General features: G+C 48.7%; 1 protein-coding gene across 1 annotated transcript in view; it reads right to left on the bottom strand.

The window, feature by feature from the left end:
- Positions 1–17,113, bottom strand: part of SLC24A4 (solute carrier family 24 member 4) — a 184,085-nt gene extending 166,972 nt beyond the window's left edge. Inside the window, exons 1-2 of the mRNA XM_065906763.1 lie at positions 16,844–17,113; positions 14,663–14,773 (exon numbers count right to left, since the gene is read on the bottom strand). Coding sequence (XP_065762835.1) covers positions 14,663–14,773; positions 16,844–16,973 — 241 coding nt within the window. The 5' untranslated portion in view covers positions 16,974–17,113. The remainder of the gene's footprint in view (positions 1–14,662; positions 14,774–16,843) is intronic.
- Between the last annotated feature and the right edge of the window lie 245 nt (positions 17,114–17,358).

Here is a 17,358-nt window from a genome sequence, read left to right as displayed (position 1 = left end):
TTACAGCAAAAACCTCTGCAATTGAAGCCTCTGGAAAATCCCATGGGGCTTAAGCCTGGCTGATATAGAAAGTGTCATAACCCGGGTGTCCCAACACGGGGGGCAGAGTGCAGAGGGATCTGTGCTCCCTTGACTGTCAGCTGTGCTCCCCGAGGCTAAGAACTGCATCTGTCACCCTGTATGAGCCAGATGGAGGAGCAGTGCTCCCTTGGGCTCAGCACAATGCAGCCACAGGGCCCACCAGAGCAAAGCCAGCTGAAAAAAGCCACGCTCACGCCTGATCCAGCCGGGTCCTCTCTTACCACCCTATTTCTGCAACCACTGTACCCAGCACCAGGAATGTTGCATGCTTCCATCTGTCCAGCAAATACCACTTGCGTCAAAGCACATCTCAACCCTGCATGGTGCACGATGTCTTCCAGCCACGCCGGGCATTAGAGTGTCATTCCAGGTCACACGTGGCAGTCATACCTGTGGGCTCACCGAGAACAGGGCCTTCTCTCCCGACCCTCAGCACTGACCAAGGGCCTCACACACGGAGAGCCAATGAGTGTCTGTGTACTTCAGAACACAAAACAGAGGACAGAAACCAGCCATGGTGCTCAATAGAAGGTTCTGGGTGAGGGTCCCTGAAGAGGAGTCCAAGTCTAAAGAAGGAACGGACGCTTCCCAGGCCCCCATCTTGGAAAATGGTGGGTTGTCTGGACCCTTTATCTGCATCTGTGGTCAGAAATGACATCTTCTACCTCCAACATCTGCTGAGACCTGCAGAAGATGCCTTTCTTCATCTAGTCCTCCACATCCAGCACAAGATGACCACTTTTGCCTAATTTCTTTCCAATAGCTCATAACTGTTCTCCCTGTCTTCACTTTTTTTTTTTCTAGGCATGATGCTAAGAATGTTCACCTTATTACCCTAAAGTTATTACCTTAAAGTTATCCCCCATGTTGACAGCAAGTCGTCTTCCTAAAACACACAGCTGCTCAGAAACCATCTGTGGCCCTCACTGCTTACAGGATAGGGGTCAAAAGGCCTTCAGATGTTTGAGTCTCTTGGTCCAACATGCTTGTTACATGATGACTAGCCTCCCACACCCGCCCATACACATTGTGCTCCAAGCTTACCCCAAGACCTAACTGTCCCTCACCCAGGGGACACTTCCTCATCTTCCCCAAAGAATACAAGCTTTGGGGCCAGGTGGCCTGAGTTCCAATTCCTGCTCTGCCAATTCCAAGTTAGGAGAACCTGGGCCAACTATTTAAGCTCTCTGTGCCTTCCTCATATCTTCTGTAAACTGAATATAATAAAAACAATAGCAGTACCCACCTACCACCTACCTTCCTAGGATTGCTACAATGCTCAGCAAGGGAATGTGTAGGCCCACATTCAGGGCCCTCTTTTGACAGGATGCTCTTGGATCCTGATATTTACGACCTACCTGTCCTTCTTGGGTTCTAATCTGCAGGATTGGAACACTTCATATTCCTACTTGTATTATACTCGATTTCGCATTTGAGCCTCTCAACTGGAATGAGAGCTCCCTGGAGGCAGGGTCACATCTAGGTCAGTTTTCACTTCCCCACGGGCCTAGGAGATAGTGTTGTTCAATCAACACTCATCTGGCCGCCAAGTACTAAACTCAAAGATGGTTTCCTACCTGAGCTCAAAGAAACTGCCCTCAGGAGGCCTTCTAAGTAATTTTTTCATCCACGTGATTATTTTAATAAATCTTAAATCGTTCATAAATCTTAAGTACAGAGTTGAACCAGCTGGTATGGGATTGAACCAGCTAAAAGGCTAGTCCCTGAACTAGGCATGTATAATGGAATCAACAGTCAGACATTTATAAAGTGAAATGAGATAAACCAATGTGGGGGGTCATAAAAGCTGGTATTTGGAAAGATGTTCTAAAAGGCCTCCTGCATCTTTTTTTTCTAGCCAGACATTCCATGAAAGGGAGCCTTTCCTGCATATGGGCCATGTGCAGCAATTGCAACAAATCCTACTTGTGGTTTAATGAGTCAGTTCTGAAAAGTCCCAAATAATTGATTTTCTCCATTTCACAATGAAGGAATGTTCTTCAAAAGGTTAGGCATATATTATAGTTACACAAAGGGCTTCCCTGGTGGCTCAGTGATAAAGAATCCACCTGCCAAGCAGGAGAGACTGGTTCAATCTCTGGGTCAGGAAAATCCCCTGCAGAAGGAAATGGCAACCCACTCCAGTATTCTTGCCTGGGAAATTCCAGGGACAGAGGAGCCTGACGGACCACAGTTCACGGGGTCACAAAAGAGTCGGACATGCCTTGGGGACTAAACAACAACATAGCTATGCAAACAGTAGTAATAATACTTGTGCAGCACCTGGCACTTGATCCTTAAAAGCCTTGGATAAACAGCATCATCATGATGCCCATTTCACAGGCAGAAAACTAAGGCTGTAATAGCCAAAATGACTCATTTGTGCAGGTTGTATCAGGACCAGAATGCAGACTCTGATCTCCAAATTCCAGATCGCATTCATCAAGTCCCCCTTCACCCACAAAAAGGACCAGATGTGGAACACACAGAGGCCTCCTTCATCCTGCACAGTCCGGGCCATCTTAGCATCAACCATGCAAAAGGCCAACAGCACACATAGGCCCAGATATCGATTTCTTAACCTTTCTACTCGAAATGAAGCAAGTGCTGCCTTTACAAAATTCACCCTCATTCCTTTGGTTCTAAAAAATTCATCCTGTAAAATTATGTTCCATTTGAGTTATCTTTAGGAGGTAATTTCAGCAGCAAAAATCTATTCAGTACTTGGTCTGTGCCAAGCTCTCCTGTAAGTACATTACATAGACTAACATGCTAAGCACATGCAACCCCATGAGGAAGGTACTGTATGGGCTTCTACATGCACACACATACAGTGCTATTCTAGAATTTGGGCTATATCAGTGAACAAAACAAACCCTGCCCCTTCTGTGAGGTTAGAAGATAAAGTAACTAGTTCAAGGTCAGGTAAGCAGTAAGGGCAGCGGCAGGATTGGAAACCAGGCACTTTGACTCCAGAGTTCATGTTCTTAACCTCTGAGCTCTTAACTCTTAATTCCTCTTGGCGGGGTGTCCTGATCTGTCCCAAAGCAACAACAGGCAAGTGGGGACAGTGCTTTCGTGGGCTGCAGCTCCCTGCCAGGCAGAACGGGGACCTCTGTTGTCCAATCATTATTTGCCGCAAACTGAGTTCATGCCTGACTCTGGCCTCAGTTCTAGAGCCAAGGACGCAGGGGACACAGCCCTGCCCTTAAGAAGCTCCCAGGCTAGTGTGGAAAGACTAGCAAATATTTTTATTAGTTTACCATCTGTGCTGGGCCCAGCACCACCTGTGAACTGGGGTGAACTGCCTGAATTGTGACTTGGGGTGGGGGCAACGTGAAATCATTTATCAACTTCATCCTGAGCAGCCCCAGCATATTGTCCGACCCTACCTCCTTCTGCTTGAAAAAAAAAAATCAAAGTAATCTGATTCAGCCTAGCCCTGGTTGAGCACTGACTCCCTGCTAAATCCCCAAAGCCTAATTACTTAACTATTGTGCATGGTAATCTTAGGAGGTGTTTGTTTTCTCTCTCCCCTTGGACAGCCAATGAGCATGAGGTGGTGGTTGCTAGTGAGCATTGCTCAGGTAGGAGATAAAGCTGTGATTTCTTGTGCAGCACTTTCTATGGACCAAGCCCTCCACTTCAGAACACCCTTCAACGGCCACCTCCTACCGTTCCAGTGCTCGATCAGGCATCACTTTCTCCAAGGAGGGGACCCCTGCCCTGATCCACCATACTCATTCCTCCAGAGATATTTCCCATAGGTGACTCTGTTATTTAAGACCCCGACTCCTCCATGCAAAGCCTATTCCCTGACAGTGGAGACTAGATCCCCCCCAGCTTCACAGCCTAGTACATCTCAGGCTTTGTAGACAGTTGAGAAATGCACATTGCCATTACGTCCTCAGGCAATGTCTTGAGACCCAGAGTTGCAGCCCCCTTCTGTGCTGAATTAGCAAAGGTTGCTATGGACTCAGAATCTGGGGGCACCTTCCCATGTGCAAAGGGACAAGCCACTGGGCAGCGAGCTCCTCTGCTTCTCAGCCATATCGTGACCTTCCTATTCCTTTCCCAAAGGGGACATGCACTGCCCTTTCAGAAGAAACTGTAAATTATTCCGGCACATTTATTTTCCTTCTTTTTTCGTCAAATGCTATGCTCCAATGGCCTCTTCATAATGGATGATGTTTGCTTGTTTGTTTTTTTTTTTTTTTTTAAAAAACCCTTTTCAAGTATTTGACTTTGCTATTGAGTTGAACGGCTGGATCTCTTCCACCCAAGGCAACACATGGCAATGTTTAATGATTTCCATTTTTAACTCAAGGAGGAACGTTCCTCAGAGTTCAAGAGGAAGCCGAGTGGGTGCTCTGGATTGCGGGAGGCCCGCATGGCGTCAGGAGCGGAGAATCTGGAAGTCAACGGGGGGAGCAGATGGCCCAGCAAGGAGGCGAGATTGCTAGCAGATGGCCCCCATAGTTTGGATAAGGCAAAAAGAAAAAAAAAAAAAACTTTTGATTGCAAACAAATTGGTATTAGAAGCATACCAAGAAGAGAGGCCCACACAGATGTTTGCTGTTGCGATGGGCAGGCATTCCCTGTTCCTTTAGGGGGGCACCCAGTCAGTGACGGAGGCTGGGATTGCAACGCAAGTCCTCATCTCTAAATTGTCTTTTTTCCACTTGGTTTATTCATAATTATGGATAAGGATGTAGGCACACAATTCAGACCATCCAAATTAAAAAGTTTGGCCCCACAGAGGACATTTAGGGCAGTGAAAGCGCTCTGCAGGATATTGTCCTGGTGGATACGTCATTAGAGGTCTATATCACAACTCAGAGAATGCACACACAAAAGGTGAATCCTGATGTAAGCTGTGGATGTGGTTAACAATAATGTACAAATATGGGCTCATCAACTGCAACAAATGTACCGCAGTAACGCCAAGTATTAACGGGGAAGCTGGGAAAAAGAGGAATAATAGAGGAATTCTATTTTCCTCTCGAATATTCTAAAAACCTAAAATGACTCTAAAACAAAGTCTGTGGATTCTCTCTCTCATGCACACACCTGGCTCTTCTTGCTGGCTGGGGGACCTTGACCTGGTCACTTAACCTGAGTGGCCTTTTCCTTATCTTCAAAATGAAGAAGCTAATAGCACTGACCTAAAGGGTTTTTATGAGAAGTAAGTAAGCTGATACACAGAAGGAATAGCTCCTGCCCCTAGTACGCTGGTATTAGCCATGATTACAAGGATGACCACAGATACCATGTGTCAGCGATCCAGAGATACTTCAATCATCCATCATGGGATTTAAGGCTTGCAGCAGCCCTACGAGGCAGGTAGGAAATGCTGCTATCCTCATTTTACAACAAAGAAAACCTGAAGCTTAGAGAGATTATATAACTCGCTGAGGGTCACATGGCTGGTCAGTAAGGGTGAGCTGGGACTCAAACCCACACAACTGCCTTCCCCATCACAAGCTGCCAAGTCCAAGAAGGAAAGAGCTGGTGCTCCCTGGACAGGGCCACTGTCTGGCTGCTGGAAGGCTTTGCACTTATCCTATGTAATCTCGCTTTGGAGGGTGGGGGGTTGTGGGAGAGGGACAGGGGTGTGTGAGAGGGAGGCGGGGTAGAAGGGGAGAGACCGACTCCAAAGGCCAAGTAGGATCTTGGCAGACCAGTACTAGAACCCAGACTTTGGCTCCCAAACCACTTGATCTGCTGTATTAACATATCCACTCCACCCACAAAGAAAAGCCAAGAGTGATCACCCTTGGTTGATCACCCTTGGCTGTGATGACAGACTGCTCTCTTCCTTGGCCTCCACTTGTGATCAGGGTGGTGGCTCTGCCAGCCTATCGCTGTTCCAAGGCAGATGGTGACAACGGCCCCAAGAAGTCACCTGGCTCCTCTGGAGGTTGCTCCTTGCAGGAAAGCCCCTGCCCAGGCTGGACCGCCTGCTCTGCCGCCTGGGACAGTAACTGAATCGTGATCTCCCTGCCCACAGGGATAAGTTCAATTCTTGCTTTTCCAAAGCAGCGTTTGCTTTTACATAACAACTTTCAAACTTGGGATGTGTGACTTGTCTCCCAAGCCTGCTGGAGCAGCCTCCGAACAGACGTTCGTTCAGAATCCAGACACTTCATCTCGTCTCCGGTACCACCTCACCTCCACACCCACGCGGCCTGATGTACTTTTTGCAGCTCTGGGTCCCCTCCTCCTACTCTTGCCTTCTCGTGCTTTCTGCTCCCTACACCGGGGGCGCCTACAGGGACCCACAGCAGTGGGTTCCTGCTCCGTGATCACGTGTCCTCTTAACCCAGCTCAATGCCAGCTGCTATGTGCAGGACATCACACCCCCCACTCACCCCCTCTCCTGTCCCCCTGGTCTGTACATCAGCCCTGACCCAGAACAGAAAGGGAAAGTAGATCAGAGGCAGGCTGACCGCAAAAGATCCCCTACCTAGAATGTGATCCAACGCCTCTGCTTTCCTGGAAATCTAGTGCCTCCCTTCATCTTCACATGCCTCTCAAGAACCTGTCTGCCCTCTCGTCCCTCCAGCCTTCCCTCTATGGACACTCTTATGGGCTGAATGCATGCATGCTCAGTCGCGTCTGACTTTTTGTGACCCCATGAACTGCAGCCCGCCAGGCACCTCTGTCCATGGAATTTTCCAGGCAAGAATATTGGAGTGGGTTGCCATTTCCTACTCCACGTGGACTGAAGGTGTCCCCACAAAATTCCTTTGTTGAAGCACTAACCGCCCCCCTCCCAAGGTAGTGGTGTTAGAGATGGGGCCTCTGGGAGGTCACGGGGTGACACAAGTCATGAAGGATGGCTTTGGACCTGATGGGATTGGTGGCCTCCCAGGAAGAGCCAGCAGGGCTGTCCTCACTCGCTCTCTCCTGCCACGTGAAGAGACACACAGGCCAGGAAGAGCGTTCTCACAGGAGCCTGACCATGCTGGTATCCTGATTTTGGACTTCCAGCCTCCAGAATTGTGAGAAAATACATCTCTGTTGTTTAAGCCACCCAGTCTACGGTATTTTTGTTATGGCCACCCAAGCAAAGACACAGAACCATGAGCCCTTTCAAAAGACATATGTGAAAAGCAAGAAAATCAAACATGATGAAGAAAATTCCTTCAGCATCAATGGTGGGAACCAAGCTCCTCTCTTCCTTTTCAAGCACAAGGCATAGGATGTTGGGAGCCCAAATGAACAGGAGTGACGTGGCCGAGGCAGGGCCACTGGTTCCATCTCAAATGTGTAGAAAAAGGCAGTATAAGAATGGGGGAAGGCATTCCCACCCCAGCTGAGAAGCCAAAGGATAAAACGCCACCTAAATGCCAAGAGACAAAACCAGTTTCTCTATCCAGAGGCAAGTTCTGCAAGGTACACCATCCTCCAGCATCCCAAACCTCCAAAAGGTTAAAAACAAATAAGAAACATAAAAGTATTTCCAGAAGAGAAAATAAACAGTGTGTGGTAAGATGTTTACTTCTTAACTTGTCCTCATAAAATTCAATTGACAGATAGTTTTCCAGCCCCTATAATACACAGGCACTGTGTCATCTCCGGGGTAAGTAGATTAAAAAAATAATCATGAAAATGGAAGCTGATGTGTGAACATGTGTGTATAAATGCTTGATGGGTATTAACTCATTTAATTCTAACAGCCCTATGAAATGAATGCAATTATCACCCCCTTACCACCATCATTTTACAAAAGGAAACACTGAAGTACCTATTACAGTTTTAAAAAGCAAATGAGCCTTGTCTCTTATATCCTAGTTGAGAGAGGCAAATAATGTAACAATAGATATAGAGTCTGTTAAAAGCTCAACCAAGAGAATCAATGACATAGAAGGCTACTTTGGGTTGGGTGATCAGGAAAGACCAGTGGAAGCTGGCAATCACACAAAAGACCCCACCTTGGAAGACTGGGGGTGGAGGAGTAAGTGGTCCCCAGAAGCTCCAAAAGTCAGCCACAGAATGTGCCCATCTCTGGATCTCACAGGTCCAGCGCCAGGCTCAGGCATCTGTAACTCTCAGAACCTCCCAGAGTCACAGGTCCCACTCTCAACTGTCTTCAAACACTCCAGGTGTCACCACCGAGAGATGTGTGGAAACCCTTTGGGTCCTGATGCAGACTGAAGGTCTCTGTCTCCCTGAAACTCTTACGTTGAATCCCTAACCCCCGAATGGGATGGTGTTCAGAGGTGCAGCCTTTGGGAAACGGTTAGATTCATTTGAGGTCATGAGGGTGGAGTCCCCATGAGAGGATGAGTGCCTATCTAAGACAGGGAAGGGAGACCAGACCTCTAGTTCTCTCTCCACCATATGGGCACACAGCAAGAAGAAAGCCATCTGCAAGCTAGGAATGGAACTAGCCAACACCTTGATCTTGGACTTCCCAGCCTCCAGAACTGTGAGAAATAAATGTCTGCTCTTGAAAGAGAAAGAACAAATATCATACATTCATGCGTGCATATGGAATCTAGAAAGATATTGCTGATAAACCTACTTGCAGGGTAGTGATGGAGATGCAGACATAGAGAATTGGCTTGTGGACACGGTGGGGAAGGAGAGGGTGGGATGAATTGAGAGAGCAGCGTGGAAACATATACATCACCATATGCAAAATACAGAGCTAGTGGGAATTTGCTGTGGGACACAGGGAGCTCAACCCAGAGCTCTGTGACAACGTAGAGGGGTGGGATGATGTGGGAGATGAGAGGGAGCTTCAAGAGGGAGGGGACATATGTATACCTGTGGCTGATTCATGTTGATGTATGGCAGAAACCAACACAATATTGCAAAACAATTATCCTCCAAAAAAAGTGAAGAAATAAATGTCTGCCACCCAGCCTATAAGGCTTTGTTCTGTCATCCCAAATTAAGGCAGTTCCCACAGGATTCAGGGTCACTGCCCTTCATTCCTATTTCATGCATTTTGTAGGGAGGGACCCAATGCCTCTGGGGGAAGAAAAATAAATGACTTTTCCATAGACTTCAGTGGTCAAAACGAAGCTTATTTTGTTTTTTTTATTTTGCTTTTTTTTAGCTTCCCTACATTTAAAAAGAAACCAAACTGTGTTTCACTATGTCAGACTAAGTCTGAGCCTTCATTTAACATTCAGACACTTACTGAAAGCCTAAACGTGGCAGACAGTGTTCTAACCCAGTGCTGCCCGACCTTCAGTGGGCACGGGAGCCCCCCGGGGGATTCCGTTAGGATGCAGACCCTGACCCTGCAGTAGGTCTGGGCTGGGCCTGAAAGTCTGCATCCCTAACAATCCCAGGTGATGCCAACCACCCTGAGCAGCAAGACTGCAGCCCAGCAAGTGCATCAACTCTGGCTTCAACTTGGAATAAGCTGGAGAGGTCTGAACAAGCCCTGATTTCTGGGCTCTACCCCAGACAAAGGCAATCAGACACTCCAGGTGGGGCCCAGGCATTTCAAAAGTGCTCAGTGGGGACTTCCCCGGTGGCACAATGGATAAGAATCCACATGCCAATGCAAGCAGCACAGGTTTGATACCTGGTCCAGGAAGATTCCACATGCCTTGGAGTCACTAAGCCCATGGACCTCAACTACTGAGCCTGCGTGCTGCAACTACTGAAGCCCGTGCACCCTAGAGCCCCACAAGAGAGGCCCAGACACCACAACGCAGAGTAGTTCCACTCTCAACTAAAGAAAGCCCACGCGCAGCTTTCTGAAGACTCGGTACAACCAAAAATAAATAAAGTGCTCAGTGATCTGAACGTGCGGCCAGGGTTAATAATCACTCTTCTGGACACAGAGCAGTGAGCTAGGTAGCCCTCAAGGGGAGACAGATGAGAAATAACTAAATTATTTTAGACAGCAGAGACATATGTCATAAAAACAACATGGGATAAGGTGATGGGGTCAGCGGGGGGTCGGGGGGAGGGGGGCAAGCAGGAATTACACTGAAGCACAAATAACAAGACAGAACCACCACCAAGATCTGAAGAAATGACCCCAGGCTGAGAAAAGAGCCCACTTTCCACCTCAAGTCTTAAGGGATGACAAGAGCAGGGTCCCATTTGTGTCTTTAGAACACAACGCTGTCTCTCTGACAGGCGCACAGGTTGCACTCTGCGGGGAGAGAAAATAAGACATGTTTCCCTCCTGGAGGTTCTTATGAAAACGTGAACTAATGTTTGCTGAACACCTATTGCAGGCAACGTGAACTAATGTTTGCTGAACACCTACTGTGGGCAATGCTTCCGGTCTGGGAACTGACATAGCAGGTCATTCTTCAAGCTCCACATGAAGAAACATGTGGAGAGACCGCATGGGGAGACCACATCCCTAAAAGATCCCATCTGGTAGATCACGAAGGGGGCAGTCTAGCTGGTGGGGAGGGATGCACAGTGGATGTCTCAGAGGATACAAGAAACTTGTGGTTCTTTATGGGCAGCTCCTATAACTGTGTAGAAGAAAAGGCAGTCAGCAAATGCCACCTTGTCATCACTCCCCCCTGCACCCTGACACTAACTGGTAGGAAGCTCCGGTCTACCTTCATCACAGCAGCCCCAGAACAGGACTGTTACAAAGCCACTTCCTGAAAATGCCTACCCCTGCCGGCTCCCAGGGGGAGTTCAGGTTGGAGGAGGAAGCTTCAGTTCCATCCCTCCAGAGGCAGAGCCTGTGACCTAACTAAGCGGGTCCAGGCCCAACACTCCCCTAGCCAAGCAGCTGGCTTAAGGAAGTCATGTGACTCAAGTCACACCAACCCACCAGAACCTCGGGGCTTCTGCAGAAATGCCTCAGCCAGCAGCACTCTGTCCAGCACTTTGGGGTCTGGGAGGACCTAAAGCCAGAGGTGTGAGTCACCGCATGCTGGATGATACCTGAGCTCAGAGGCAGAAAGTGAGCATCACAGTTCACCTTTGATCTCAGCCAATAAATCCCCTTTTCTGCTAAACCCAGTTTGGGGAGGTTTTCTGTCACTGCGGCAAAGGCCTGCTTCACCTAGACCCCCAGACTCTGCAGAACTGCCTTGGACTCAACTCACCATTCTCTGAGCCCCTGATGCGGTCCCGTGAGGCTGCTGCCTGGAGGACCTCTGCAGGCCTCCCATGTCACTGAGTGCCCTGGGTTGGGTTTCTGTCTTCTCTACTCGATTATGATCTGCTTGATGACATGGGCTGCCTCTTATACTTGCTTCTACCTCCACCAAGTGCCCACTTGTGAAATGGAAAAAGGGGCTAGGTATTCTCATGGTCCTCGGATGAGGAGGCTGGAAGGGAACCCAGGCTTTGACCCCCTCTGGGCTGGGCGGAGAGCAGGGGCAAGTGCAATGGGGAGGGCATGCAAGCAGAGCCAGGTGACCCCAGGATGCTCATGCCAGCCAAGAGATCCTGGGAAGTCACTAAACTTTTGGGCCTGTGTTCCTCATCTTTGCAAAAACACTAAGGTGTTTATTGTTGGAAAGGGCACTTTCATTGCATCACCTGACCAATATTTACTGAATCCTTTCTAATGTGCAGGACACTATCCCAGAAACAGTTGATACAAAGTGAACTCTTTGGAAACCCATGGACTGTAGCCCCCCAGGCTCCTCTGTCCATGGGATTCTCCAGGCAAGAACACTGGAGTTGGTTGCCATCTCCTTCTCCAGGGGGTCTTCCCACCCCAGGGATTGAACCTGTGTCTCTTATGTCTCCTGCATTGGCAGGCGGGTTCTTCACCACTTGCGCCACCTGGGAAGCCCAATCCAAGTGACTTGTTGCTAAACACTTTGCCAGTTTCCCTGCTTCCCTCATTGAAGGGGGACAAAACCAGGCGTCCCAAAATAGGGCTGACTGCTTCATAGTTAGTGGAATAATTTTTGATCAGACAGTACACTGAAGAGATAGGAGCGACAGAAGGGCATAGGAGACTCTAACCTAAGAAATGGGGTCCTGACTAAGCCAAGGTGTCCAGACTACACGTGACAGGAGCTACAGGAGGAGTAGCCAGCCCAAGATGAGAGCTTGGTGAGAGCTCAGTCCAAAACCCACTCCCCCCCTTTACCCAGAGTGAAAAAGCGTTCCCCACATGGATGGTGCTGATTTTAGCATCTCAGGAGACTGGAATGAGAGGATGGGCCCCCGCCACAGTTCCTGGCTGTACACATGTTCACGGGTTAGTCCACACATGCGTCAGCCGCTTCCCGCTGCTGGAAGAATGTGCTGAGGGAGGTGAAATGACGGGACAGCACCGCTGCCCACTGGGTCACCAGGGCAGATGCGAGTTCGAAGGGAATCCCAGCTGCTCCTCTGCAAGTTCCCCCGGCCCCATCCCCGTCAAGCAGAAGGTGAGCAATTTAGAGATTTAGCTAAACCTCTGTGTCCCAGATGGGCTCCTCAGACAGCATTCTGAGGGAAGGGAAGTTGATGGTGTTGAAAATAGGCTTTGAGGGAAGGGCCTGACCTTCATAAGTGCATGGAACTAGCCAAACATTTCAGACCCACAGGCCTAGGTTCCAGGACCAGCTTCCCCACTTAAAAGTTTCATGACTTTGAGTGACTCCGGTTTCCTCCCTAGGTATTTACCCACCTGTAAAATGTGGATAAGACTTGCCTATGAAAATAAGGGCTTCCCAGGGGGCACTAATGGTAAAGAATCTGCCTGCCAATGCAGGAGACACAAGAGATACGGGTTCAGTCCCTGAGTTGGGAAGATCCCCTGGAGAAGGAAAAGGCTACCCACTCCAGTATTCTTGCCTGGAGAATCCCATGGACAGAGGAGCCTGGTGGGCTACAGCCCTTGGGGTCACAAAGTATTGGATGCAACTGAGCCCAGCACTGCTTTGCTGGCACTCCCATGAGAATAAGTCACGGGAAGATGCCCTCCTAACCCGCTCCTTTGTCCTGGGTTTCTAGTTCCTTTTTCACACAGCCCCATGCAGAGCCCCGCCCGGTTCTTCCAACAACCCTAGAGTAGGAGGCCAAGTTCTAGTCTTCCCATTTTATAGGTAAGAAAACAGACACCTAAAAAGACTGACTTGCTTGGCAACTTGGTGGAAAAGCTGAGTGGTATCCATCTAAAATAAAACCTCCATAGGGTGTGGAGAAAAAGGAACCCTCCTACACCTTCAGTGGGAATGTAAATTGGTGAAACCACCATGGAGAACAGTATGGAGGTTCCTTAAAAAACTAAACATAGAGTCACCACGTGATCCTGCACCCCCACTGCTGGGCACATATCCAGAGAAAACTAGAATTTGAAAAGATATGCACCCCATGTTCCCCAATGTTCATAACAGTGCTATTTACAACAACCCATACACAGAAGCAACCTAAATGTTATCAACAAATAAATGGATAAAGAAGATATACACACAAGGGAATATTGCTTGGCTATTAAAAAAAAAAAGAAAGAATGCCATTTGCAGCAATGTGGATGGACCTAGGGATTATCATATCAAGCAAGAAAGACAAATATCATATCACTTACATGTGGAAGCTTAAAAAATGATACAAATGAACTTATTTATAAAACAGAAATAGACTCACAGACTTAGAAAACAAGTTACAGTTACCAAAGAGGATAGTGGGGAGGTGGGGGTAATTAGGTGCTTGGGACTAACATATACACACTACTACACGTAAAACAGGTAAACAGCAAGGATGTGCTGTACAGTACGGGGGATTATACTCAACAGTCTGTAATACCCTAAATGGAAAAGAATCTGAAAGAGAATAGGCATATACATATAACTGAATCACCTTGCTGTACATTTGAAACTAACACAACATTAGAAATGAACTATAGTTCAATTTTTTTAAGTAAGGAGATAAAACTTCATGGTTCCCAAAGAGCTTTCAAATGCATCATCCCATTGAGTCCTTCTCACAAGGAGCCCCAAGTTTGGAAGCCAAAGCTAAAACCTAGGACTGGCCTGTCTGAGCTTCCATTGGCTGGCCAGTACAACGCCTAGGAAGAAATCTCCACCCATTTAAGTAAAGCCTGCGTCTGGCAAGGAGAACAGACAAGAATGGATCCCTACAGCCTCTGACACCCTGGAAAAGACAGAAGAGGAACATCAAACCACCTCCCAGGGCGAGCACAACCATCTCTCAGGTTGCAATAATACCTGGAATTCCTGTCCCAAAGAAGGGGCCCCAGCACCCCAGCGTGTCCGCCCCCTGCAGCGACCCCGGGTGGTATGACCTGGTGGGTCATCCCGAAGTGTCCTCTCCCAGAGCAGCTGGGTGTGCTGCCCCTGGAGTTCCATCAGATGGACTCAGCAACCAAAGGGAAAGAAAACGAAGACATCCAAACAAAATGGGGGGCGGGGGCAGAACCCTGACCCTTTAGGAGCATTGTGAGAACAAAATTGAAAATTGAAAACTCTCAAATGTGACCTTTTCGGTTGTTGGATAAAGAATGTGAGTTGCTTAGCAGCACAGCTGATTAACGCCTATACGTTACCTTTCAACTCCTTATTGCTACCCTTTCCCATTCAGGGTCACAAAACCATCTTTTCTCAGCTCTGGTTATGACTGTCTACATCCATACCATCTTGAGGCCAAGTCAAATGCCTTGGGAAGAATCTCTTACCAGGATCTGTGCAATTCTTAGCTGCCTCAGTCCCATTCACTGGTGCCATCAGCCTTCTATTTCTCCATGTATCTGGGAGAACATATTTGCTCACAGAAGCTGTTCTGTGCCCTGGATTGGAAAATAAGTCACAAACACCATGAGATCAACATGGCACCTACATCCTCACAATGGCCTTACAGCGTACATCTAGCTCTGTCAGCAACAGCCCTGTTTGACTATTTAAAGTCATCTTCAGGGAGTGATACAGTGACTGGAAGCACAGTATCACCTGCTCACCTTCAGTAATTTGTTTCCTAGATCTAGTTTATTGTTTCTAGTCCCAGATAGGTCAGTATGTGCTCTGACCTTGGCCAAGATTGCTTGGGTCTCAGCCCCTCACAAGTGCAATACAAGGTTTAGACAGGTGGCCATTAAGTTCTTAGCCAGTAAACATGCTCAGGTATCCCTGCCCTGAAGGATAAAGTCAGCAAACAGGTGGAGAAAGGTGATGGGGTCTGGCCCGGGACTTTGCACCCTTGAATGTGCATACAAATCACCTGGGAAACTTATTGCAATGCACATTCTGATTCAGTAGGTCTGGGCCAGGAGGGGGAATTCTGCACTAACAAGTTCCCAGGTGACACTGATTTCGACGGTCCAAGGGCCATACTGAGTAACAAGGAAGATCACTGGTGTGAACGCTGGTGACCAAGTGCAGCTGAACTCCTAAAGGCCTTCCTGATCCAGCAAATAAAAAATAATTCTCACTTTAAGACCTTTAAAGTATTCATTTACCTCTCCTGAGGTGCACACTGCTTCAGCTGGGTAATAATACCTCTTCTATAATGCTGACATCTAAGAGCCTCTAGGTATTTTGTTATTTCTGGTGTGTAATTGAGGGAGAAAACACACCAACTTGCCCAATTGCAAAACACCAGGTACTATGGTGTTCAAATAACCTTTCTGGATTTCTTTTGGAAAGGGCCAGTTTTATTTAATCTTTCATCCTCAAATCACAAAGTTTGAGTTTTGAAAGGCTGTATAAAGTTTAATGAAGTTTAATAAAGCTTAATGAAGTTCCTGATTTTTAGCAATCAACATGAGCCTCTCTAAATTGTCCCTAACTACTCAAGAAGGTAGCATCTGCTTTATTCCCCATATTCTGATTGATAAATCACAGCATTTCTTTCCTTTTCTTAAATGTTTGAAAATACACACATATATACATATGCACATATATGTATAACCGAATCACTTTGCTATACACCTGAAACTAACACATTATCAATCAAGGATACTTCAATATCAAAGTTGAAATAAAGTTGCCAGAGAACATTAAAAATTAAAATAGAATATTAAAAACAATACTAAAGGGTCCCCAGCATCCATAAAAATGGGAACGTTAGCCACCCTGACTGTCTTCTGAAGGTTCCACCTGGGCTCACATCCCCTACTCTATCCCTAACATTTTTTGTAAGTTTCTTTTTCTCTCCATCTTAAATTTGGATATCCTAAGCAACTTCCAAATTTCCTTGTCTCTTCTCGGATGGAAGGCGTGTGGATAGTGGTTCCAGGCACCAACACTAATTCCGCGGGGATTAAGAGGAGTTGAAAAGTGATTTTGAAGCACAGCAGCAACCTCCCCAGGGGACAGACTGTCCCACCATTTTTAGGGTTTGGAGAGGACGCGTCAGGACATCCCGGGCGCCCCTTCGGCAGGGGCGGGGGCGAGAGCTGAGACTCAGTTCCCAGCCTCAAAACCTGGGTTTTTTAGGGACGCGGAGAACAATCTTCCCTGCTCTACAAAAGTAGAAGGCGGTCCATTCAGTCTCGTCCGCCCCAGGCCAAAAGAATCCACACTTGGACCTCGCCGCTGCGCTGCCCACGCTCCCTGGGCACCCCCAGGGACAGAACTCTGGCGCCGAGGGGCCAATGGTTCAGGCTTTCGCCTTAGTAACACAGACCTGCAGCCGCGTTTTGAGCCCCCAGGGGCCGCGCGCAGCTCAGGGGAACAGGCACCAGCGCTCAGAGCGTAGCCATCAGCCCTCCTGGGTGCGCTCTACCTGTCCGATGGGGAGGGGACTGGATGAACCCTTGGAGCTAACCTGGCTGGGAAGAGAGGGAAGACCTCCCAAACTGCCCCGCGGTTTTCCAGCCCAAACCCCCCAGCTCCTCGGGCAGGCCCGCACCATTACCTACCCCAGCTGCCAAAGAGGCCAGACGCACAGCACACCAGGGCCAAAATCGCGCACACGAAGCCAACTTGCTGCGGCAGCATCTCTCGCCTCCTACGAACTTTGCGCGGCCCAGGGGGCCCGCGGAGCGCCATCCCGCAGCGCCTGGATGCCGCCTCTGACAAAAGGATGGGTAGCCCCAGCGGCCGGAGTGCTATTTGGGGCCGAGCGGCGTGGACTAGAGCGGGCGACGCGAGGCTCAGAGGCCAGGGGCTCCAGGCCAAAGGTTCATGGCCCGCTGCCGAGCTCGGCAGGGAAGCCGGGAGAGGAGGTGGGGGCGCGCGGCGCGGCCGGAGCTCAGAGTCCCGCGCGCGGTGTGCGCGCTCTGCGCACCATGGCTCGGTGGCAAGGAGGCGACGCCGGCACGGTGGCGCTGGCGGCCCTGGATCGCAGGGCTGGCGCAGTCCCGGCGCTGATGCCGCTACCTGCCCGCTCAGCCTCGGCGCCCTCGCCCGGCCGCAGCCCTGGGAGAGTGCCCGG

This window comes from Muntiacus reevesi, chromosome 15 (assembly GCF_963930625.1).
Source record: "Muntiacus reevesi chromosome 15, mMunRee1.1, whole genome shotgun sequence".
In the NCBI taxonomy this organism is placed as follows: domain Eukaryota; kingdom Metazoa; phylum Chordata; class Mammalia; order Artiodactyla; family Cervidae; genus Muntiacus; species Muntiacus reevesi.
This window is presented reverse-complemented; position numbering and strand designations above follow the sequence as displayed.